Genomic DNA, 26208 nt, shown 5'->3' on the forward strand with positions numbered 1-26208 from the left:
CCGATGCGGGGGACGCGGGTTCGTGCCCCGGTCCGGGAGGATCCCACGTGCCGCGGAGCGGCTGGGCCCGTGAGCCGTGGCCGCTGAGCCTGCGCGTCCGGAGCCCGTGCTCCGCAACGGGAGGGTCCACAGCAGTGAGAGGCCCTGCAAGGAAGCTCCAGCGTCTACTTGAATCCCACCCAGTTGCCTTTCCAGGCCTTTATCGGTCTCTGAAGACAAATATGGCACATTAATCAAGCAGGCAGATAGCAGGAAGGCAGCATCAGCATCCTCAAACCCCCCCCCCCCCAACAAGCTATGATGATGGACTCGCTCTGAGAGGACGGCACCTGACCAAGAGAAACAACGAAGCTCAAAGCCTGTGCACAGTAAACCATCATCACAGATGCAGGGTAGCGTGGACGTGGCTAAACGGCAGTACACGTGAAACATTTCTGAAGAATTCAGTTGATTTTCAACGTAGTGTGAGTCAGCGCTGATTTGGCTGCCAGAAAATAAACTCCATCCAAGGCGGCATCAGCAAACGTATGATGCCCGGACAAGGAAGGCCCTTTCTGCAGGCTTGCGGCAGCCCTTCCCGCGCCGAGCCACGTTCGGGGCCGTACACTGTCTGAAGAACATGGAGAACTAGATGATGGTGGATGAGGGAACTCGGAGCTGTCTTTAAAAGGGGGCTGGGGGAGGAATACGAGCGTAGGGGGAACACGACAGATACTTTCAAAGTATGTGAAGAACTCACAGAAGGAAGTTAGACTCGCTTTACGGTGTAAAGTCCAGAAGTCAGAGCGACGGACAGATGAGAGGAAGCACTTCTCAGCGACGCTGGCCGTCAAACGGGCAATGGACGGCCGCGCAGAGCGGGGCTCCCGTCCCGGGCGGTGCCAAGGCTTCAAGTAAACCGGGGGGAAGGGGAGTTTCAGAACCTGCAGCGCGTTGCCTCAGATGGGCAAGTCTCTCTCCACCCCGGGCGACCGGCCCCGGGGTGCCCTGCCCACCCGGAGACGCTGTCGCTTCGGCAGGTGTCGCTTCCGACGACAGCGTGCCGGACACGTGTCTCTCCGTCACTCCCCCTCTCACGGAAAGCCAACGGCGCCCCGGAGCGTCCCGGTGAGGAGCCGGTTGCTCCTCGCGCAGCGCCCGGAGCCTGCGCTCCCGGGCCTTCCCGCCACGGCCTGCCCTCGTGCGGCTGCCCCGGGCCCCCGCGTGGCCCAGCGGGCGGGGTTCCGGGCCCCGGCGGGGTCTCCGCCCGGGGCTGGCTTTCTCTCGGCCCTTCTGGAGTCCGGGCTCCTTCCACCCCCCGAGCGGGGCGCCCAGGGCCGGGCTGCCCAGGATACAAGGCGGGCTCGGCCCCCCCGAGTCCCCGCCCGGGCCCCGCGCCTCGGGCCGCGCTCCGCGAGCGGGCGAGCGAGCGAGCGAGCGGGCGGGCGGGGGGAGGGGCGCAGGGAGGCGCGGCCCGGGGCGCGGGGAGCCGCTTCTGAGGAAAGGGCGAGGGGAGGGCGGCCGGGCTCGGCACGCTCCCTCCCTCGGCCGCTTTCTCTCACATAAGCGCAGGCAGAGGGCGCGTCAGCCATGCCCTGCCCCTGCGCCCGCCGCCGCGCAGCCCCGCGCCCCGCGCTCCCCGGCCTCGCCGCCGCTCCCGCCGCCCGGCCGCCCGGCTCGCCCCGCCGCGGGGAAGGGGAGGGCGGGGGCCCGCGGGCTCCGGGGGCGCCGCAGGGCCCGCGCCTCGCGGGGCGTCTCGGCTCTGCCCCCCTCGCCTGCCGAGGCGCGCGCCGAGCCGCCGAGCGGGGCGCCGTCCTCCCGCGCCCTCGCCTCGCCTCGCCTCGCGGGCCGCGGCCTTGGGCGCTCGGATGTCCGGTTTCCTGTGAGGCGCTGCCCTGACCCCGTCGCCTCGCGGGCGCCGGCCGGGAGAGCGGCTCGCAGCGTCGGGAGCGCCGAGCCCGGACCCGCTCCCGCCGCCGCGGCTCCGCGGGGTCCCCGGGCGGCCCTCGCGGACAGGGCCGAGCCGCGAGGCAGCCTCGCCGGGGCGCCCGGCCCCGCGCGCTCGCGGCCCGTCCACCATGCACTTGCTGGGCTTCTTCTCTCTGGCGTGTTCCCTGTTCGCCGCCGCGCTGCTCCCGGGTCCGCGCCGGGCGCCCGCCGCCGCCGCCGCCGCCTTCGAGTCGGGACTCGGCTTCTCGGACGCGGAGCCGGACGCGGGCGAGACCAAGGTGGGTGCGCGCCGGCGCGCTGCGGGCTCGGACCGCGGGGGCTTCGGGTCGCCGAGGGCCCGGAACGCGCGCAGAGGGCGGGCTCGTGTTTCACCTTGTGTACCTGGGCTCCACAGTTACTGCGCTGAGGGCAGGGTTTCTGGGAGGAAGCTTTTCATAGAAAATAGGACAGCAAGTTAGGCGAGCGAAGGGCCCGGAAGGTGGCTGGTGACAGCGATCGTGCAGCCGCCGGAGGGCGGCCCTCGCCGGTGCGCCGAGCGCGCCTGGAGCCCGGCGCGGGGAGAGCCCGAGTTCAAGCCGTCGGGAGCGCTCTGCTCCCCCCTGGCTGTCTAGCGGGACTCCAGCGGCTCCCGCGCGTGGGTGAGCATTCCTCCGAGGCTTGCTTTCCCGGAGGATTCCTCCGGTGTGGCATGTAGTAACCGGGCTTGAGAGCCTCACGCTGCAGATCCGCTCGGAGCAGTGGGTCGAGCTGGAGATGCAACAGGATCTCCGATCACCGTCAGGCATGGCTTTTCAATGTAGTAAACGCTGCGTTTCTGAAATTTGGTCGTCAAGTACTGAAAAGTAAGGTGGGTTTCCTTGTTGGATTTTTAAATGCGATGTTTAACTCTGCCTAAAAAATGTTGCCAGGAGACTGTTGAGACGTTCGGATTTTCAAGTGTCGTATCGTATTGGTGCCCGCTTCTCCCTGGGTCTCCTGACAGAGTATCTGTTTACCTCAAAAGTTCAGAACTGACCTAAGGATGCAGAGTATGCTTAGAAGAGTTCTTAAATTCCTGAAGAAGTTTTATATTCCACAGAAGACGGGAAGTCTCGGTTCACACACTGGCAGTGCCCCTGGCTGGAACTAGATTGCAGCACTTTATTTCAGCTGACGGCAAGTGAAGGGCCAGGACTGTGCAGCTGCCACCCTTGAGTTGACCTTATTGATTAGCATCTATCAATGTGTGCAAATTAAATTGCCTTCCCGGTTTTATTTTGAATTACGCTGTACGATTGAGAAGACTGAGTTTTGAAAAACCAAAATACCTTTGTGTTTAAGTTTGGGGAAAAAATTGAGATATTGGAATTTGTCGTTCAGTGGGATCGAGGGGGAAAGAACTATGGAGTAGAAACATGCACATGAAAGTTCAGAAAAGAGCGCTGTGTGTGCATATTGTGAAATAACTTTCAACGCAGATATTTACATGGGTGTAATTATTGCCCTGAGAACGTCTTCCTATCCTCAAATGCCACAAAAATGTAACCTTAGACCCACTAACACTTCCTGTAATTTAAATGCCTTGGATTTCATGGTATCGATTACTTTCTGTTTCCTCAAACGACTTATTCAAAGTATGACTTAGGAAGGCGACTCCTCCCTATTGCCTATGTTAACTTTTACGGCAAGAAAGCGTGAAATAGGAGGTGCAATGAGCAGCCTGTCCTGATAAGCCTAGAGCCTGTGTGAGGGTCGCTGCCTGCCGGGTGGATCCTGAATGCATGGATGGGCCCGTGTGTGCCTGTGTTTACGTCTGTGTGGCTAGAGGATAAAAGTTAATGTGTTTTTAGTTTGCAAAATTGTCTTCATTGGTGATGTCATGAGAGTTTCCCTTTGCCGTGAGAATCTTTGTGCATTCTTGTTGGCTTTTCATATTTGACCGTCTCATATATTCTGTGTGGTGAGTATGGGTTGGTAACTGTGTATGCGGTATGGACGCTTTTCCACGTGACGGCACCTCGTTCTAAGGCTCTGAGTCCCACAGACCACAAGGCAGAGTGTTACTCCCGCACCGCACCGAAGCGTTCCCCAGCGGCTGAGTAGCAGCCTCAGAGGGCGTGTCATTAATGCCTCCGGCGAACTGCTCCGCCCTTGCCCTGAAAATGCCAAGGCACGTGGTCCAAAGACTCCATGTCTCTCCCTAGTGGACAAGACTAGTCCCTCATTTGGACGTAAGCCCTGGACGGGAGGTGATTGTTAATTTTCTGTGCTTTACGTAAACCCCAAGAAGAGATTAGAGGAAGGTTAATAGAAGACGCTAGATATACATAATCCCCGATAAATGCAGATTTTTGGTAATTTACACTTCAGAAGTGTTTTTTAATATTAAAATAAAATAGAGAACAGCTCACAGGCTGTGAACCAAGGTTAGCCATACCCTTCTTCACCTCATCCCCAAAGCCATACAGAAAATCGGAGGTAAAATCACAAGTGGAAGCCAGATCTCCTTGTTTCTAGACCTATATTTACTGTTATTAGGTTCCTCTTTCTAATTATTCATGGTTGTAGACTTACTAAAAACTTCTAAAGTGTTTTTCCCAAGGATGTTAGTGCAAGCAAGTCAACATCAGAAAAGTAAGGCAAGCAAAGTATTGCCTAATTATATAATTAAAATTAACTACACATGATGGGGATAAAAGGGGAAATATTTAAAATTATCATCAAACTAAAGAAACCTGCAAAACCTAGAAGAAGCACTAGATTACTAACTACAATCGTCTGCCCACGTGAGATTAGAGTTTTGTTTTGTTTTTCCTTACCTGAGAACAACCAGTTCACTGTGGTTGGTTGGAGTTGAGTGTGGTTTTAAGAGAAAGGTTGGTTTATGATTAACAAGAGGAAGAATGACTTCATTACTTCCTATCGTGAAATATGCTTTTATTCCAAAAGGTGGGTTGGCCTGGGAGTTTCAATACCTAGATCCTTACAGGTTGTTAGAGTAATAAATGCAAGGAGAGCATGTCTTACATTGCAAATGCCTTTGTTAATAAAGATTGAACTCAACAAAAGAAAGCTTAAAGATTTACAATCTTGTGTCAATTAAGTGAATAATCAAAAAGATCAAATATTATTACATAGACAAATGTAACTTATCTAATTTTCTGTATTACATAAATAACTTTAAATATCCCTACATTTGTAGTTTAAATGCAAAAAAAAATGATTAGCTTAGTATTAACACTAGTTGCTTTAGTGAGAATAGCTATTTTCATTTAACATAGTAAAAGTGCATATGGTTTACGGTGACTATCACAAAAAAAACTTCCTAATGGTGGCAACTATTTTGTAACATGCCTTATTTTCTTTCTCATCATTTATAACTCTGCACACTTTGGTATTTTATTTTTTTATTTACTGTTTCAAATTAATCAGTGGCAGTGTTTCTCAAAATACCATCTTTGTGCTAACTGCATCTGAACTCCCTACAGGTCTTTAATTTTTTTTTTTTTTTTCCCTTACCTGAAAACAACCAGTCTCTGGTCTTGGGTCTGGGAACATACATTTTAAACTAGCATCCTAAGTCATTCTCCTGCACAGTGACAGTCTTACACTCAGTATCTCCGGTGTGTGACAATGACTAATTTCATTGGCTTTATCATGTTCATTACATAGTTTTTGAGTTTGCAGGGTAATCTGTTAGGGATGGGGCATCTTAAAAGACATAAGCCATTTTCCTCTCTTCAAGGAGCTTGCAACTCAGGTAGGAAAAATAAAGCCTGAAGCACAAAAGCACTGTGAGTTATTGGAGGAAGAGTACCAAAGCATCGTCTGTATCCTCAAGTTTGGGCAAGAGAGTCATCCATGTGGCCTAGTTGGTCTGGGTGCCTTGACTTAGGGCAGAACTTGAGCTGTAGCTTGGATAGGAATTTCCAGCAGGTGACTACATCAAACACAGGCATCCCTTTCAGGTCTTGGATGGAGTGAGAAAGTGAGAGGGCAAGTAGAAGTGTTTGATGGCAGCTGAGGGGTTATATAGAGTAACAGTGAAGACTCTTAAATGAGAATAAGCTTTCAAGTTGGATGGAGATCACAATGCATACGGCCTGAATCAGTTTAAGGAATTTGAGTGCTGTGAGTCTTGGAGGGTTATTCATGATTTAAGCACCTGAAAGACATAGGTAGTAAGAAGGCTATTGGAAATCATTTATGGGACAGACTAGCAGTCCGAAGGACTTTTTGCTGGGGGCCTGATCTAGTTGAGAGGCAGCAGTAATCGCCTAGAAGGGAAGTGACAAATAGAGCAGAGTGGGGACAGTGGAGACAGAAGAAAGAGATGTTACAGAGGAAGAACCCATAGATCTGGTGACTGATTAATATGAAAAGTGAGGGAGTGGGAGAAATTAACGTTGGCATCAATATTTTAACCATAGGAAAATGTTGGTCCTACTTGTAGGACTATGGCACTTCAGAGAAGAGAAGAGACTGGTTTTCAGTGAGGTATGCTGGAAGCTATAGGCATTATTCCATAAGTCACTTAAGATTTTACTAGACTTAAGACTCTTTGGAGAAGTAAAATAAGCTTTACAAATTTACATCCCATAAAAGGAAAATAACTGTCTAGCATCAATAGGACTTAAACTTCCAAGAACTGTTTGAGCTCTTGACAAGTATTATTACAATCCCTAAAGGAAAATTACCAGTGTGCATATCCTATTACCTTGCATTAGAAATGAGAAGGTAAATTTTATTCAAGTAAAATAGGCCATAAATGTGGCTGTAATTTTTACTCATTTACTTGCAGCCTGCTCTGTGCTTCTTGTTGCTTCATGATATTTCTCTGATATACTTCAGATACCCATACTTTTTCACAGTAACCAACCATCAATCTTTAGAAAGGAAGTTCAATATTAGGGACATGTGAAATGTTTGTGAAAGTGGAAACCTTTGAACCCTCTTCCTCTCTTTACCCCACTCTGCATCAATTCATGGTAGAGGCTCCGAGTCTGACATAATTAGGTTATAACTGTAATGTCCTGAGTATCTAAAAGTTAATTTCATTTTGTTTTTCACTACACCTCCCAGAGATGGATGTTATTATATTTTATTAAAGATGATGAATCTAAGACTCAAGTGACTCAACCAGGAGCAAGAACAGAGATTTTTTTCTTTTTGAAAAACTTTTGCAGCATGTATTTTAGAAAAGCGTGGTAATGGGTTTGAGCCTTTGGGCGTTGCTAAAGACCCACTGTCCATACTCCCTTCCTCCTGTAAGTTGTAGCAGTGTACAAGGGGGCAGAGACAAGTATTGCTGTACAACGAGGGCCCCCTCATTACTTTTATTTAGGCCACATTCCCCACAATGGAACAATCTGAAAGAAGCTTGGACTTTCTTCCAGGGTTCACCATATGGTGCCCTCTGATTAAAGATGGATCATAAGTGGCCTAATCCATAGTACTGTTGTAAGAATGGCTGCAGAACTAGAGGCCTAACAAGGCCTCCTGACGATAATTGAAGTTTTTCTAAGGTGCACTAATATAACTTCTGTGAAACATTGTGATCTTACTATGTCAAGTGACCTGTCAGGATTAATTGGATTTGGAAAGAACAGACTTTAGTTGCAGAGGCATGATACTTCCTCCAACTTCTAAACATTACATTGTTCCCCCTTTCCCTGTTACATCATTCCTGGCGGATAAGAGCATTCTTTAAGTACTACACAGGCCTACTTTTTGTTGCAAAACACATATTTGTCACTTCAGATTTGTACAAGTTGTGAATTAAGGTATCATTAATTTTTCACATTAGAAATATTAGTGTAGAAGAGAACTTTAAACAATATGAGGTAATAGTTCATTCGATTTATAATGTAATGCTAAAATTTATTGTAAATATTATAGATTTGTCAGTGTAATTGTTTCTTCTGAAATTTACTCAGGCAGATTATTCAGGTGCTTCCAGTCCTCAATTGATTTACCTTTTTTTCAGAGTTCCTAGTTTAACTGTTGGAGAGAGAAGAAGTTGTATTGATTTAATTCTCTTCATTGGGCATCCATCATAGAATCAAATAGGCGCCTTAAATTAAAATACCTTTTGCCGGTGGATTCTTACTCTTTCCTGGTACTGATAGCACCCTAGTAGCTTTCAGATGTTAGAAGGGATTCCTGATGATTCCTTTTCTGCAATTCTGAAACCCCAAACCTCATTTTCATAAATTATTTGGTGCTATAACCTTGATCTGATCTGACATAAAGCTATTTGTAGTCTTTATTTATCCTCTAAGTTTGAATATATCTAAACTTCATTGAAGAAATAGTAATGTATTTATGAGATGCTGCCATAGACCTTGCTGGGGGTTGGGGGGGGGATTAAAATGTATATGTACTGGGTTTCTTGAAAATTCTGGGATCTGAAGTTCATGCAATCCCCAGGGCTTATGGTAAGGGATTGGACTGGAGAGCTGTTCTTTTCCAAAGGGCTTCCTTCCTCAGTCACCTGTTGCCTCAGTGACAGACTGGAAGGGAAATTGAAGGACTCAAGAAGGAGGCCCTGTGGACACCCCTACCTCCATTTAACCCATTAGAACAAGGTTTATGTACTTTTCAGTCCAGATTCTCATATTTAAATCTACTTCAATTCAGGGGCATTTTAATTAATTCTCACTAGCAGCAGCTTCAGTTCTAAGCAGGAAATTACAATGCAGTGAGTGATACAAAAAATGTAGAGTGAGTGATTCCTGTCTTTAACAGGAATCAAGAAAGTTACTCATTAAAAATACCAGAAACGAGTTAAACTATAAATGCAGATAGTATAAGGGATTTTGTAAGAGTCTCCTGCTTTACCAGAAGTCATTGGCTAGGCTTCTGGGGGATGCACGGGCCGTCATGGGAAAGGTGGAGTGATGTTGAGTCAGCTGTGAAAAATGGGTAGATGCTGGTTACAGAAAGGAGGGAGGGAGGGGTATTTCAGATATTGAAGTATGAGAACAGAGTCCAGAGGCTAGTAATGCCACTGCGGTCATGGGGTGTTTGGGCAACTGGGAGCAGACCCCTTTGGCTGGAGAGCCCAGAGCTTCGAGGGGAACAGAAGGGAATATTGTAGAAAGCGTAAGAAACCAAAGAGCAGGACCCACGTTTGAGAATGGGTTGAAAGCAACAGGAGCCACTGAAGATTCTTCAATGAAATGTTGGAAGTGGTGTTTTTAGGAACTTAATCTGGCATCACTGAGCAGAAGTGTCTAGAAAAGTGGACTAGGAGCTGGTCAGCAGCTTCCCAGAAGCCATTATAAACTGCAAGCTTCCTTGAGGTGTCTGGCAGTGACTGCTCTCCTCACTTCGTTGGCCACCCATACATGTTATTTGAACTCCTCTGTATGCTCCGGATTTCTGATGATGATAGTGGTGACCACTTAACTTATGTAAGCACCCATCACCGTCCTATCCAGAAACATTTATAAAATGTACTAATAAGAGTCATCTTTGCTCTTCTGGCTCGAATTCCAACAGAGCAAGCAATGTAAACAGTGGTCATGCTTAGATACACGGTTCTTCAAGCTGCCATCAATGGCTTATGTGTTCTTTCTTGCCGAGCTAAATATTTTAGACAATCGATTGAAAGACTATAAAAAAATCATAATATATGAGATTAGATTTTCCATCGTTTATACACTTATTCCTAAATCAGCTGGCAATTAAAAAAAAAAAAAGAAAAGAAACAGAGAGAGATAACCCTGAAGTGTCCTAGCAATTCCTTCACTTCACATCTGCTTACAGGTATTCCTGTTAATGGTAAGACCAGAAAGGGGAGAGAAATGAGCTATCAAGTAAATGACACAGTTACTTTGTAGTTTCTGTTATAATTTTTTTTTAATGTGGCAGAAAATGTACTCAAAGTCAAAGGACAACTATTATAAAATGGACATAATGAAAGAGGGAATATTCAGATGCACAGCCTTGTGTGAATAACAATGTTTCAGAGTTTAAAAGTCAGACTTCTCAACAGGGTTAGCTTCAACATTGTCCTGGTTTGGACAGGTCGGGAGGAGATGAATATTTTGGAGGAAATCCGAAAGATGTGGTTTACCATTTCTATACTTGTAAAGATTTTAATTAGCCATTTATTTTTTTAATTTGTTTCACCTTAAAACTTTGTCCCCAGAGTACCATTTTCACCACCTTTTATGCAATAGTGATGCATGCATTATAAGTGGTGAAGGCTAGAAATATATGTGTGTGTGTGTGTGTGTGTGTGTGTGTGTGTGTGTATGAAATCTCCTTTAGAACTGTGGTATATAGTAAGCATTCTGTACATTTTTTGTTAAGTAGGTAGGTTTCATCATCAGAAAAATACCATAGACATAAGTACTATGTCGTAGGCATGTGAAGTAACAGTGATATTCTTCAGAGTGATTCTTCAGCCCCTTCCTACCTAATGTATTATATGTGTTTTTTTTAATTATTATAAGCTTACTAGCAGTTGTCCTGATTTCTGCAGTGAGGGAACAGGATGTAATGTTGATGTTTGATTTTGAGACAGTTGGGGGAAATCCAAAGTGTTTGATCATTCAGTGTAGGAAGGCTATGTATTGTAGATCTGCTTATGATATGCTTCCACCTCTCCTGTGTGCCAGGGTTTGTGTCTGTCCCTGAGGATGACAGCTCTGGACTTAGACCACCAACTCAAGGAATAGGGCATATGACAGTCATGCCCTAAACTGCATACTTAAGTCACTAGGTAAAAAGGACTTTGGTACACAGAGCATTATAATGCCATGTAATTTCACATGAACTCATCCTGAATACTTTCAAAGCTTGAACACTTTCAAGTTTAAATCTCTATTAAAGAAACAAACTATTGTTGCTACTTTAATGTGTAAACATCTCGTCTTTATATTATTCACTGTCATGGGAGAGATATAACTATGTATTCTGCATTCCAGTGAAATCATCCCAGAATAGCTAAAGAATGAAAAATATACTTTCACCAAATAAAATGTAATGAAAATGTAATGGTAGAAGGTTATATAAAGAGTTAAACGTGTGTAAATGTAAATTGGTTCAGAAAGCGTGATTGGGCTTCCCCGGTGGCGCAGTGGTTGAGAGTCCGCCTGCCGATGCAGGGGACACGTGTTCGTGCCCCGGTCCGGGAAGATCCCACGTGCTGCGGAGCGGCTGGGCCCGTGAGCCGTGGCCGCTGAGCCTGTGCTCCGCAACAGGAGAGGCCACACAAGTGAGGCCCGCATACCACCCCCCCCAAAAGTTTCACATATGTATTATAGTGACTTGTTTTTCATAAATATAGACAAGAACTTAGACGTAAGCAAAAAGTGACAACTAGTTACCTAGGCCAATGGAAAAGCTATTACAACACCCAGGCAGTGGTTTTTAAAGTTCAGTGAATTTAAAACATCTCCCGTGCGGTAATGCCAAATAATAAGTATCAAAGTATAAAATATTTTTAATAAAATTAACAATACTAACTGGGTTATCGAAAATTCAAGACATTAATTAAAGATACATAATCTAATAGCTATAAATAGTAATACCTTATGAAACTACTATAACTTAACAATCCAAGTTCATTTTGATACATAACAAAAAGATTTAAAAAGACAATATAATAAAACCCCAATAATAGTAATAACCTAAAATAATAATAGTAATTGTTGGGTCATAGCGTCATATTTTGCTTAATAAAAGATGGCGCTTTAGCTAGGATTTGGTCCACAAGGGGTTAGGATCAGGCAGGGATGGTTCTTCTCTGTCTTTACATGTTTCCTTTTCCTTCTGCTGCAGCTCTTGGCAGGTTGGTCTGTTATGAGGTCTTGGCAGTCTTGGCAACACCTATAAATATCACAGGGTGCAGAAGTACAGCTTTTTTCTCCTCTCAGACTTGATCATTTATGCCTAAGCCCTGCTACTTCCTATTCATTTTCTTTGTGTAATTCAAAGGTTTAACTGGAAATTTTAAATGTAGTTGGGACCAAACTGAGTTTGAGGTCTCCTGTATCCAGTTTAGAAAAGTTTATTTCCCAGCTTTCTTTGCAGCTAGCATGGCATAGGACAGTTCTGACCAATGAAATCCAGAAGACAACATCTAGTAAGGATTTAAGGGAAAACTTTTGTTTTTGTGATAAGACACTGCCTTTCTTCATGTTTTGTTTTCTCCCCTGGAAATCAGAAAATCCCTTATAATTAAGAAAAATTACTTTATGCTTATCAAAGGAACACTTTTAGACTAAGGTGGACTAAAATTTTTATAATTATTAATGCAAACCCGTGACTATGGAAGGACTTTATAAATTTGTACCATGCCCTTAATCTGTTGAGTTTAGAGTTAAAATAATTTGTATCTTTATATCTAATATTCTTTGCCTTGCTGATGAATTCTTTTTATATGTTTATGTTTTATAAATACTTCAAGAAGCCTTGTTCAGTAACCACATTCCAAATAAACAGTGTTCTATTAAGAAGGCTATACATTTTGTCCCTTCTCACTGTTGAAAGTGTTAATACTTTGGGAATGACCCCTGACCAACTCTAAGTGTTTGGATAGTGGTAACTAGAGGGGATAGCGAGAGAGAGAGACAGAGAGACAGAGAGACACAGAGAGAGAGAGAGAGAGAGAGGATTCTCATAGGATTTAGAGAGAGAGAACGTTGGATGAAATATCTCAGAACTGATGGAAAAAAAATGTGCAAACAAGAAAATATTTTTCTATCTTCATTCAGATTAATGAATAGTTAAACACCTGGATTATTTAAAAATTGTGTTTGATTCTAGGCTTTTACAATCCTGAATTTGTCACCATAGCATCAAGATGGGAAATTAGGAAAAAATGCTAATTTAAATTTAAAACAGCGGAAATATAATACATGGTGTAAACGACTATCTTCTCATCTATCAACAAGTGCTTACAGATGTCACATGAACTGTTTTAACTGCAATTATAAAACTCGATGAAATGTGTAGAGGTGATTCCAAAAATTTGATTGGCCAACGTTTAGAGTACTGGTTCTTAAGAAATACTCTGTCCAACACAAATTTTAAATATATGCAGCCCCTTTAGTACTAATGAAGAGTTTCAGGTTAACATTTGGGGAAAAAAATTCACCATCAAATAATAAATGAGGGATATATAACCTCAGTTCAAGCTATTTTTTTATAATAATAGTTTATTTCTAAACACAAGTTTCTTTTAGTTAGATAAATTTTTTTCAGCTGTAAGATTCTGGAGCTGTAGTAATCTGGAATGATTAAAGATTTTATACTTGACAAGTGTTCTCCCTGGGGGTTACTTGCTTCCCCTTGGAGCTGTGGAATTATTATCCTCTACCGCAGGGTAAATGTCTTAAATTCCCTTCTGCCACGTTATTTCCCATCTAGTGGGTTGTTAGAGTATCTGTGAGTGAGCCGTATTCCTACAGGACACTCCCAAGGCTCTTTGACCATATTGGTAGTTAAAACCTGATCAGTCTTGGTTCAGGCAGGGCTGAGGTTGGACCAGTTGATTTGTAGGATGTTCTTACCTGGCAATATAGAGGATACAAATCAAGACATGTCATGTGCAGGAAGCAGCATTAAGTAAAGCATGTGTTCTAATGTATTCCTTCAGACATAATCTGGACCATGAAGTGTATTTTTCCTTACCACATTCATATAAGAAGATCATGTTGATTTCTGGAATTGGTTATATTTTTTCATCTTTGGATCCTTTGATATTTAAATCTTCAGTTTCATATTCTTCTGTTTTATTGTACACGCTGCAGCCATTTACATATGCAAAGTTAATTTTTTTTTTTTTTTTGCCACAGAAGTGTTCCACAAACTCCACACATGCAGACTACTGGGTATAACCAAATACAGTTGCTAAGTCACAGTCTTCTGAAATAAAAGTGCTTTGATTTTTGCTCTGAAGTTATTAACTGCATGTTACTTTCTATCATATTTAAAATCTAATGCTCATAGAGTTACTTTTCACAATTGCTGAGTTTGATAGTTCAAAATATCAACCAGAATTTTTTTCATTCTATTAATTATATGTTAAAATATATATTAAGTTGTTCCATAACATAAATTATTCAAGAATTGCAAGTAATGTCATGTCTTAAATCAACCATATATAATATATATTACCAATTTTATTTTTAAAGGCACTTGCCATTTATTCAATGTTCTAAAGAAATAAGGTTATCTTCATAAGTGAATTTTCTGGACTCCCGGAAGTTAGCAGAAACTTGGTGCCTTCCTTGTATACTCATGTGAAAGATTAATGTTATTGAAGGATTAAATTTTAAGTTATATGAATGTTATTATGTAAGACCTTTTGACTGTTCAAAAGATTTCAAGTTTAGTTTGGAGAGATAGTTCTTACCTGAAGCATTTGTAGAACATGAGGATTTAAACTTACTAATTTTGTTGTGTCAAAAGTAGGTGTAGTAACAGAAGCGGAAAACTTGGGAAAGCTAGTGCCCTAGAAAAATATTCAAGTTATGTAGATTTCTGTGTAAGAAATAGTAATACCAAATCGAGCAAATATAACATTTTTAATTTAAATTTTTTTAATATTGGTGTTGGTTTTCCTTTTACTCTGTATTTTCTGTGAGGTTGGAAAGGGAAAATTTTCTAATTTTACTTGACTTCTTTCTACTGGATTCATCTCCCTTGCTTAATGCTTAGCTGTAATAGGACTTTCTTCAACCAACATGCTCGCTTTTTCCTCTCACTGAGCTGTAACTTTTGTGAGAGCAGTTTGGTGTTTTTGGAGACTCCAGCGTCTGTGTGAGGGGCAGTGAGGGACAAGTATTGTCAGATCCCAGGCTGCTCTGAGAACAGATCATCCTGACCTTACTGTGTGGATTTTCAGATCACCAGCTTGTGAGAATGGCAAAAAGGTACGCATAAGAGGGAGATGGGTGATTAAAATTTCTTCACACTACCAATAAAACACCAGGTCCAGGTTCAGCTGTGTTGTCCGCACAAAGGAAGGGCAGGGGTTACTTCTTCCGGTGGAGTGTCCACGGTCTTACTACCAGGTATCTGGTAGAACCTTCGCGTGTGTTCTGTGGTTTCTGCTGCACCTCTTCATGTGTCTTATACATTTACTGAGAAGGAAAATGGGAAACAGAAGCTCATAAGCACGTATTCAGGGCATGTCTGATGTTCATGGAGCCCTTGGGCACAGTTCTCTGTTATTTCTTCATTAACTTTAATATTTCGCCCTATTGATTTTGTTATTCAAATTTGTAAACTTGTGTGTTAAACACATTTTTTTTTTCCCCAGTAAGCAGATCGTGTATCAAATGTAACGGGAATTTGACATGAAAAGACATTTCGAACAGAGAAGGAAACGACTATTATAAGAGTGTTTGAAGTTCAAGTATTTACCTTGTTTAATTTCCATAGATCATCATCTGATACACTAATAAGATTGGACCCGTTTATGTTATCTTAAACTTTTCCCCCTGCCACTGGATTATTTATCCTTAATGGTTTGAATTATTCTTCCTAATCTGCCTTAGGGGCAACTTTCATACGTGCTGATGTTTCAAAGTCGTCTCCATTAGAATTTAATTATTTGATGCCAAGGACTGATTTTTTTTTTTAAGTGCATCTTCTGGAGAAAAGTTAAGTTTTGCACATTCATTGGTGATTTGCACTTTCATGTGAATGAATGACGAGAGTGTGCTAGGAGAGAGGGAGAGGAGGAACGGGTACGTACCTAGACGTCACGTCACACTCGGCTGCTCTGCGGGCGGAGGAGAGGCAGAGCGGAAGGTGCTCTTCATTCAGAAAAGCCAGATCTTCGTGTGCGACAGCTGCCGTGGAATTCTCATAACTTGTATTGAACCTTTACCCTGATCCCTTTAAACCAGCTTGGCAGGGCATTTGTTGCCCCAATAGGAGCTCCGTTATTATTCGGGGGCAGTGGTCCAGAGGACACTATACTAGAAATAGATCATTTCAAAGTTGAATATATGTTAGATACTATTTTTATTCTCTGTTTGGCAAGTCTGTATTGAGAATTTATTCCACTCTGCTTCCTCAGGGAAATAGCCTATTCAGGTCACTGGAAATAACATGTCAGGTTTGATAAGAGGCTTCATATGTAGCCAAATAAACCTGCTAAATATATTTAGAAAATCATTCTAGTGACTAATATCTTAGTGTTTCCACAATAACAATGTTGGTAATGTTAGGATTTACCCTTTTGCATTGGAAACGACTTGTCACGTCTTCAAAGAGACTTTATGAGCAGCCAAATATACTTGCTAAGTATGTTTAGAAAGATTTTTTACTAATATAAAGGTTTTTTTAACATAGCCTCTTAATTTTAAGCAGTAATACTGATTGAAATCATTAGGTAGCTGGGCAGAGAAGTTAACTTGGTTTTTGTTCGTTTGACATTTCTAAATATTTTCAGTTTAATGGGAAAAGAGGAATAAGATCCATCTACAATTGGAAGTTTCAATATTTAGGGTTACCAGGAAATAGTATTTTCAGGGAATACAGGGGCCCAGATTTGATTCCCAGATCATTCAAGTACGCCTTCTTTAAATATTCTATTTTATTTTCTTGTTCGAGTGCATAGGGTAGTTGAAACAGCATGGACTTTGGGGTGGGAACTGTATTTGAATTTAGCACTGCGCTCAGGAGGTGTGTGATCTTAACACTTCTGAGTCGGTTTCTCAGCTATAATCTGGGGGAAAGAGTGTGTACCTTAGAGCGCTGTAAACTCACGTGAAGCACTGTCTCGCGTTAGCTGCTGGTAAAGCATTAGCTCTCCACTGAGGGCCTGTCAAAGTCATTGAAGGCATCAGTGTGATCTCCACTCTTGACTTCAGAGTCCTTAACTGAGGTTTTGTGATTCAAGGTCCACAGATGGAATAAAGCCCACCTAACTATCCATTTATTAATGTGATACCTGCTAGCTCAATACATTTTAATAACATATGAATAACACATTTGCTCTTTCCAACATAGCTGTGGCCTCCCCATTGCCAAGGCCCGCGTGCGACGACCAGAACTCCCCGTTCTGTGGTCTTCTATGCGGTGGCCAGTCAGGCGTGGCCACACGAGAGGCTCGAGAAAACGAAGTCCATCATACCCAGAGGAACGGGTCGCCAAGGGAGGTTTTGGTGAAGAGGCAGAAGGCGAGAGTGAGGGGTAAAGCTGAGACTACATAAAGCCTTCCTTGGGGTTTCCCAGGGAAAGGCAAGGCAGGGCAGCTCGGACAGTTAGGAATTGGGGAGTTTGAATCATTCCAGTGGCACTAAGCTAGACAGGTGGTCCCTAGTTGCCCGGTACCTGGCCCTGGTGTGGTTAAGGCAGAGGAGCATTGCTTCCTGGAGTGTTTGGGCCAGAAGAGAAGGCCAGGCTCTGGATGGCTTAGTTTGTCTATCAAAGGCATGCTCCCAGCTGAGCACTTCCTAAGAATTGACCAGCCTCAGAGCGGCAGTCTCTCCCCAACCAGAAAGGTTTTTAAATTTTCAGTTGTCAAAACATCAGAATATGCAGAAAATTTTAAATGTATACAATCTGTCCTATTCCTTGACTTGGCAGCATTTGCAATAGTTGATCTTTCCTTTTCTTGATACGCTGTCTCTCTTGGTTTTCTGTGACTCAGTGGTTCTCTTTCTTGTCCTCCACTGCTGGCTGTTCTTCTTCCAGAATTTTTAATATTGAAGTGCCCAGGGATTCCCCCCCGCCATGTCCTTACTGATAACCACTCACTCCCTTGGCGGTGTAACCCAGTCCCATGGTTGTAAATAGCCCCCAAATTGTGTCTTTAGATATCTCTTCTGAAGTTCAGAAGATAACCCATTCACTTTTCCACTTCCTGTTTGGCATTTCCACACTTCTGATCTCCTCCACCCCGGTCACATTTGCTCTTTCCACAGCCTGCCCCAACTCAGTCAAGGTGACAAATTTCCTTCATTTGGTCAAGTCACAATCCATGGAGTCATCCTCGGCTTACTTCTTTCCTACCTCATATCCAAATTCATCAGGGAATCCAGTCCTGGTGGCTAAGCCTTCAAAGAATACCCAGAATCTAACCACTTCTGCACGTGGCTTCTGCCCCTTCTCTTACCTGAGCCACCGCTGTCTCTCACCTGGATCACAGCACAGACTCGTGGTCTGTCCACGAGTCCCACTGGTTCTGCACTCAGCCACCTCGTGGAGTACTCTCAACAGAGCAGACACACTAACCCTGTTACACTGTAAGCAGAGAGGGTTTCCGGTATCCTCTGGTAGTCAGGTAAACTGGGGACAGATCACTCCAATTCAGTCACAGTGTGACATGGCTGGAGGCCTGTCTCCAGTCTTTGTGCTCTGGTTTACCCACATTGCTGGGGAGTTGTCATTCAGAAGAACCATCTGAGAGCTCATGGGTTTATGCAGTCCTTCTTTCTTGGCAGGTCCTGAACTCTGATTCTGGTTTTCTCAGCACAGTGATACTGCTGAAGACATCCTCGTGCTTTTCAGATTTTTGTGTGGTTACTTTGCTTCTTGCCCTGGGCGGTTCAAAAATTAAGCCAGTGCCTCAAGAGGAAAACCATAAGTGTCAGACTTGTGTCTCTTGTGTTACCTTCTCTCTAGGATCTGAGCCCCTCCCCTCAACTCCTGACTACTGAAGCCTCAAACTTTAGTGTTTTACCTCTCCATCCAGAGTAGAAAGTGTGCCAGATAGAATGCCAGAAGTCTCACCTTTTTCTTTTACCTCTTTGTCCTTTTCCTGGATTCTCAGCCTCTTTCCCATCCATGGACTGGCATATTACCCGAGGGAAAAAGTAGCCCTCAAAATGTCAGTTCACCTGTCTGAGTTTTTTTTTTTCCTACCCAGGATCTTGGCCACTGAAGCCTGGGATGCCTCTACAGTTTTGTCTTCAAGTAGGTGTTTGCTGTTTTGAATTTTATCTCATGTTTTCTAGTTCTCAGCAGGAGCATTGTTTTGTCACAAGCTGCTCCATCATGGTTAGAAGTGGAATTCACTAAATAAGCCATCTTAATCATTATCATGAGGTTAGTATGGCTTAGTGACTGCGGGAACAAAGCTTTTGGATAGGCTCATGGTTTAAATTCCACTTACTGCGTTTGAGATGCTTACCCACTGAAAGTTCAGTTTTATCATCTGTAATCAGAAAATCAGACTTTTTTCATAAGATTTTTGTAAGGATTAATGGGAAAAAAATGCACATAAAGAATTTGTTGCCCAGGGTGAGTACGACTTGAGTGCTTATGTAATCTCTGATTTCCCTCTTTCACTTCATTTTTGGCTTCCTAAAAATGCTTACTTTCTTCTTAGATCTTCACTATATATGGAGACACACACACACACACGCATGTATATGTATATATGTGTGTGTGTAGATAGGTAGATGGAAAGATAAATAGATGGACGGGTGCACTTTATCAGAAAGAATCTGTTCTACCAAACTGTCAGAAACATAAGGAACTAATTTATAAGAGATTTTAGGATTGTCCTTAAGACCTGCTGACTTTAGGACTCATGTCCTGAGTCTGCCTCTTAACTTCAGCTGTAGTGCGCAGATGCCAACTGCACAGTCATTAGCAATTTAATCATAGATACAGGGTGAAATAGAAGATTGTCACTCCTCTTTGAGCTTGGCTGGCCCACAGGCATGGGACATTGCTTAGTCATAGTGAATAAATTTATGCTACACGAGGCTAATAAACAGGTCAGAGACAGCTGGGTCTACTACCTGTCACGTTCTAGACTTTCTCTGCCTCTGACCAGATTTTCCTCTCAGACAATGATTTCTTCCAATTTGGAATGAATTCTAGTACTCTCTGTCATCTCATTTTATATTCCATGTCCTTCTCTCCCCCCTTTGATCTCTCCGTCTGCCTCTGAGGAGCCTATATGCACTTTGTCTTATTTTTGTGTCCCATAAGATATAAGTAACATAAGTGCTAAGTATGTGTTTATTTTTCTAGTGGTACATGGGCTGTATAGAATGTGCATGGGAGAGCAGATTGACCAAGGCAAAGAGTACACACACACACACACACACACACACACACTCACACACACACACACACTCACACACACACACACACACAGAGTAATTCATTATTGTCCCTGAGGCAATATTCAACGGTGGAAATCCTATAATCTTCATAAATCTGTGACAGTTTTGGGGGGATTTGTTTTTTAGTTAGCACCTACAAAAACTGTGTATTTGTTCTCCTGAAAACTCACATGTGCATATGTCACTAAAGAGTTTATATCAGCTGTTCTTATATTCACAGATATTAGGTTACAGATACTTATATTAGAATGCCCACTGATATTTGAGGCAAAAGGTGTAACAAGAAGAGGTAAATATATTTGCTTATCAATTGTATTATTTAATTTTCTAGCAAATTTAGGACAATTCCATAGAAGAACAGTAATCATAACGCTTTTTAGTTTGTTTCTGATTGTCATTTGCTTTTGTTAGATCAATAGCAAGAATCTACAGAATATTTTCACTTTAGGGAACAAATCACTTTAAATTCCTAGGATCCCTGACCTTGCTCTTTGGGCTGGGCTTGCAGGGTTCCAGACTTCTTTATACTGACCTTGAGTGATTTTACCATGTGCAAACCACTGGTGCTGGTACTGTGAGTAATAATAAGCTTAAATGACATCTTAAACAAGATTGATGCTGCGTGGAGCTGCCTCAGCGTGGTGTTTGTTCAATTATTTAAAACGTAATTCTTTGCTTTGGAATCAGCAGATTATTAATGAATGGCATGTTTCTGGGGAATAAATAGGACTTTTTGAAAGCCCATGCATGGGGAAAGCAATGGCCAGAGAAAGGGCTATTTCTTTCGTTCCATGTTTCACACAGAAGCTTTAGGTTGTATGAGAAAACTTCTGGAATAAACTTGTGAAGTGTTGGATAAGAAAAGGAAACAGTAAAAGTTTGTTACAAAGTGGAATTCTTGTTACATCTCCTTCTTACCTGCTACTCTGGGGACCTTTTAGTATGTTGGCTTATAAATGTTTATTAAAAATGTATAGACAGCATAGCCTAAAAACATCAGAAGACATTTTAGCTAGACTTAATTAAGTCAGATTAATCCTGCAAAGCACTGAAAGATGGTTTTGCCTGTAGAAATTTTTTATTCTTTGGCAGTAACTATTAGAGAAAAGCCCATTGCTTAGTAACCTAACTGAAATGTCTGCATACAATTCAATTAAAAATAGGTTTTATTTTAAATTGTTTTCCTAAATATAGAAAATATATAAGGGTCTTTATCGGTAATTTTTTAAAAGCAGAAATATATTAAAATAATTATCTGTAACATTACCATCAGAACCTGCCATGCTTTGCTCTATATATTCTCAAACTATATTCAGAGAAAATAAAGTCATGCTTAAAATATTATTTTATAGCCTACTTTTAAAGTATAATATTCACTATTATTCATATCCTGAACTATTCCTTAAGAATTTTAATGACTGCATTTCTACTTATGTTTTATGTCCTCCTTGCTGTTAACTATTTTCATTTTTCTCTGTAAATACAGTTATTTCTTTACCTATTTTCTCTAGTAATTGGATAGGTATGCCTTCTTCAGTGATATTCCTGTTTACCTTTTAAGTTTTAAAAAATATCTTAATCTGGTTTACTCTGACAATACCAATAGTAAAATTTATTTCTCTGGCAAAGAGATACAAAACGTTGGCTGCACCCCTCCTCTCCAAAGAGCATGTCTAGTTTCGGTGATGTAATTGGAGAATCAAAACATATTATTTTAATTATCTTATTATATTTTACATTTATCTCTTCTTCTTGAAAAAATAAATAAGGGTTTACAACCACATTGCACATGTATTTCATGCACATGTAATTTACGGACATGTAACCCCATATAATTTACATTCATGTCGGTGCTTTTTACAACCATTTTGTACATGTATTTACAACTACCTTGAGATGTATGTAAACCCAGATCCCTGTGAAATGATTTCCAAGCTCACTATCAATTGTTTTATAATGTAAGTTCTTTATTTTGATTTAGTTTTGAGTCAGCTGAATGATGTCTTTTAAACAAATGTTAGGAAAAAGTGTGGGAGTCTATGGATTGTATTCCTTATACATGTGAGGATATCATTTCGTTCTGCTTTATTCACACATTAATGGCAAAATACTAGGCAGTAGAATTCATAGCACACAGTATCCCCTACCTCATCCACCCCCCTACCCCCACTACAACAACGAACTCTATAAGCTTTCTTTAATTGCTCTTTGGCATTTATGTTATGGAAGAGAAATCTAAAGATATCAATAGAATTGTACCTGTGTAATTATTCTATTTCCAGATTTTGGGGGATTCTTTTTATTTATTTTTATTTGTTTACATATTACAGAAAACTTTTCTTACCCTTAGAGTTTAAATATTTCATTGGGATATTATTCAGTTCTCACAAATTGTGACTTGTGCTCAGACTGGTAATAAGTGAGTGTTCTGCCACAAAGTTGTCATGCACTTGGAGCTATTGTTAATGATACCATTATTTTCTTTAATATTAGTCCCTCAAATGATGCTTCTTCTCTAGCTCCTCTTCTTTTCTATGGAATTCCAATTTCATGTATTGATTCTCCTGGAATTGTTTTGAAAATTTATAATTTTTCTTGTTTTTATAATTTTACGATTTTCCTCTGAATTTTGAAAGAATCTGCAAGGATCATCTTTTTTTGGGGGGCGCTTCTCACTGTTGTGGCCTCTCCTGTTGCGGAGCACAGGCTCCGGACGCGCAGGCTCAGCGGCCACGGCTCATGGGCCCAGCCGCTCCGCGGCACGTGGGATCTTCCCGGACCGGGGCACGAACCCGCGTCCCCTGCATCGGCAGGCGGACTCTCAACTACTGCGCCACCAGGGAAGCCCAAGGATTATCTTTTAATTCACTGATTTTTTGTCACAGAGTTCCTCTTTAGCAATTTTGAATTAAGTAGTTTGATGCTTAACTTAATTTCAGCTTTCCTCATTTAAGAGGATTTTGGGGCCCTTTTTTGTGGACACAGTGTGATATTTTGAAATAATCTCCTATGTTATACAGTTTTATAAAGAGTCATTTGTTCTAATTTTCAAGGTGAATTTTTGGAAGCTGTTTTATACTTTCACAGCTGATCATTTTTCTCTCATCTCCAGCCTTATAAATGAATGAAAATTACCCCATAGTAGAAGTTGAGGAGGGTTTTGTTAGAGGATATATGAGTTCCTGTTAAATAGAATATTTTAGGTCCAAAAATATAGCTATAAGAGTTTTGAATTCTTTCAGCTTCTGTCCCTTTTTTTGTGCAATTAAAACTCCCTCTTTCTATACTTACATTCAATGAGAATCTTGGAGGAATGGGGTTAGATATATGCACTCAAGTCACCATTTAGACTGTAAAGTGAAAATAAAGCAAAAAAAGCCAGATATCTTCATGTATGAACTGTTTCAATATGCTTCACTCATTTTAAAATAATGTTCAAAATATCCTAATGCTTAGATTTTTCCACAAGTATCTTTTATTTGCCCCGCTCTCTTAAATGAATTGGCTCAGCCCCCAAATACCAGGTGTAAGAAGTCTTTGCAAAGGGAGGCATATTAACTGTAACTGCTCAATATCAATTGAGGAATATTTATCCTGACAATTCTAAATTTCAATAAACAGTATAGTTACTGAGTTTTTACTTTGATGAGACGTTATTTTAGCTTTCTCTGTATTTATGAATTTTTGCAATTCAGTTGTGACTTTTTACTGGTTCTCTCTTTCAGAAGGTAGATAATTTTCATAACATTGAAAATTGTCCTTCCAGTGGGAGTTTCTTACTGTTTTCGAAAGTCTCCTAGTCATATCTACAGGAAACTCTTCTAGTGCATTTAAAATTCAGTTCAGTAACAATGGCCTTGAAGATGAGTTACCTTGCTCTGCTATCACTGGGTTTGCATGACAGTGGGATAGCACTCAGAAAATGCCAGTCAAGGCTAATACCTGGAAGAACGAGGGTGTCTTCTAAGGATGGCCATGTGATAGTGCCAAGACATAGAAGACGTAACTGCAGATTTATGAAATACAGACAGTGTCCAGGGAAATTATGCTTTCATGTGGATTTTTCTTATATGACTATGAATATGTGGGTATCAGTGGCATCGTGTTACTTCTGAGTGTCTTAATTTGGGCTTCCGTAGAAGTCGACTTTCAGATGGGGATTTGAGGCAAGGAGTTTATTTGGGAGATGATCCCAGGGTACACTGATAAGGAAATGATAAGAAAAGACAGGATAGGAGAGGACCCAGTAAATGGCCCATAATCGAGGAAGCTACCACTGTATCTGGAGTTTAATTCCACTGGGGAACTCTGGGAATCAGCGTAGAACCTGCATCTAAGTGTGTGGTGATCTACTCCAGCAGCAATGGGAAAATCACGGGCTACCTAATCAAACACATAGCTGCTTGTGTCACTTCGAGTAAAGAAAACGTTGACCAGCATTTTAAAAATCATATCGATTTCCAAATATATATGTGATGATAAATGCTGTGTTTTGCACATTGGAAAGAATTTGGAATTTGAGAAAACAACTGGTTTGGAATTCTGCCTAATTACTCTCTATTTGATCTCAGTTAACGTTTAATTTCTCTTCGCTTTAAGTTCATCATCTGGAAACTAGTGACAATAATAATATTCTTGCCTCTCTCAGGAGTTTGTTGTAAGAATCAATTTAGGCAATTGTCATGAAAGTACATTCTAGACCACAAAATAGTACATGCAGTCTTTTTTTTTAACATCTTTATTGGAGTATAATTGCTTTACAATGGTGTGTTAGTTTCTGCTGTATAACAAAGTGAATCAGCTATACATATACATATATACCCATATCTTCTCCCTCTTGCGTCTCCCTCCCACCCTCCCTGTCCCACCCTTCTAGGTGGTCACAGAGCACCGAGCTGATCTCCCTGTGCTATGTAGCTGCTTCCCACTAGCTGTCTATTTTACATTTGGTAGTGTGTATATGTCCATGCCACTCTCTCACTTTGTCCCAGCTTACCCTTCCCCCTCCCCATACGCTCAAGTCCATTCTCTAGTAGGTCTGTGTCTTGTCTTTATTCCTGTCTTGCTCCTAGGTTCTTCATGACCTTTTTTTTTTTTTTTCTTAGATTCCATATATATGTGTTAGCATACGGTATTTGTTTTTCTCTTTCTGACTTACTTCACTCTGTATGACAGACTCTAGGTCCATCCACCTCACTACAAATAACTCAATTTCGTTTCTTTATATGACTGAGTAATATTCCATGGTATATATGTGCCACATCTTCTTTATCCATTCATCTGTTGATGGACACTTAGGTTGGTTCCGTGTCCTGGCTATTGTAAATAGTGCTGCAATGAACATTGTGGTTCATGACTCTTTGAAGTCATGTCATGCTGGGTCATATGGTAGTTCTGTTTTTAGTTTTTTAAGGAACCTCCATACTGTTCTCCATAGAGGCTGTATCCATTTACATTCCCACCAGCAGTGCAAGAGGCTTCCCTTTTCTCCACACCTTCTCCAGCATTTACTGACTGTAGATTTTTTGATGATGGCCATTCTGACCGGTGTGAGGTGATACCTCATTGTAGTTTTGATTTGCATTTCTCTAATGATTAGTGATGTTGAGCATCCTTTCATGTGTTTGTTGGCAATCTGTATATCTTCTTTGGAGGAATGTCTATTTAGTTCTTCTGGCCATTTTTGGGTTGGGTTGTTTATTTTTTGATATTGAGCTGCATGAGCTGCTTGTAAATTTTGGAGATTAATCCTTTGTCAGTTGCTTCAGTTGCAAATAGTTTCTCCCATTCTGAGGGTTGTCTTTTGGTCTTGTTTATGGTTTCCTTTGCTGTGCAAAAGCTTTTAAGTTTCATTAGGTCCCATTTGTTTATTTTTGTTTTTATTTCCATTTCTCTAGGAGGTGGGTCAAAAAGGATCTTGCAGTGATGTATGTCATAGAGTGTTCTTCCTATGTTTTCCTCTAAGAGTTTGATAGTGTCTGACCTTATATTTAGGTTTTAAATCCATTTTGAGTTTATTTTTGTGTATGGTATTAAGGAGTGTTCCAATTTCCTTCTTTTACATATAGCTGTGCAGTTTTCCCAGCACCATTTATTGAAGAGGCTGTCTTTTTTCTGTTGTATATTCTTGCCTCCTTTATCAAAAATAAGGTGACCATATGTGTATGGGTTTATCAGTACAGGCAGTCTTAATTGGCTTTTTTAGCAAATGGTAGTGCCAAAGATTTAATCTCAGAAATCAAAAATGCAA

General features: G+C 41.6%; 2 protein-coding genes across 5 annotated transcripts in view; one reads left to right on the plus strand and one right to left on the minus strand.

Moving 5' to 3' along the window:
* Nucleotides 1-2577, minus strand: part of NEIL3 (nei like DNA glycosylase 3) — a 389514-nt gene extending 386937 nt beyond the window's left edge. For 3 of the 4 annotated variants that reach the window (XM_067022468.1, XM_067022466.1, XM_059049081.2), the window contains exon 1: nucleotides 740-1188. The gene's annotated coding sequence lies outside the window, so the exon portion shown is untranslated. Of the gene's footprint in view, nucleotides 1-739; nucleotides 1189-2310 lie in introns of those variants that run through there. The other variant, XM_067022467.1, reaches the window with a different exon arrangement.
* VEGFC (vascular endothelial growth factor C) overlaps nucleotides 1992-26208 on the plus strand; it is a 79069-nt gene continuing 54852 nt past the window's right edge. The window contains exon 1 of the mRNA XM_059049082.2: nucleotides 1992-2207. Within this exon, the coding sequence (XP_058905065.1) occupies nucleotides 2058-2207 (150 nt within the window). The 5' untranslated portion in view covers nucleotides 1992-2057. The remainder of the gene's footprint in view (nucleotides 2208-26208) is intronic.

The sequence above is a fragment of the Kogia breviceps genome, chromosome 20 (genome assembly GCF_026419965.1).
Source record: "Kogia breviceps isolate mKogBre1 chromosome 20, mKogBre1 haplotype 1, whole genome shotgun sequence".
Taxonomy (NCBI): domain Eukaryota; kingdom Metazoa; phylum Chordata; class Mammalia; order Artiodactyla; family Physeteridae; genus Kogia; species Kogia breviceps.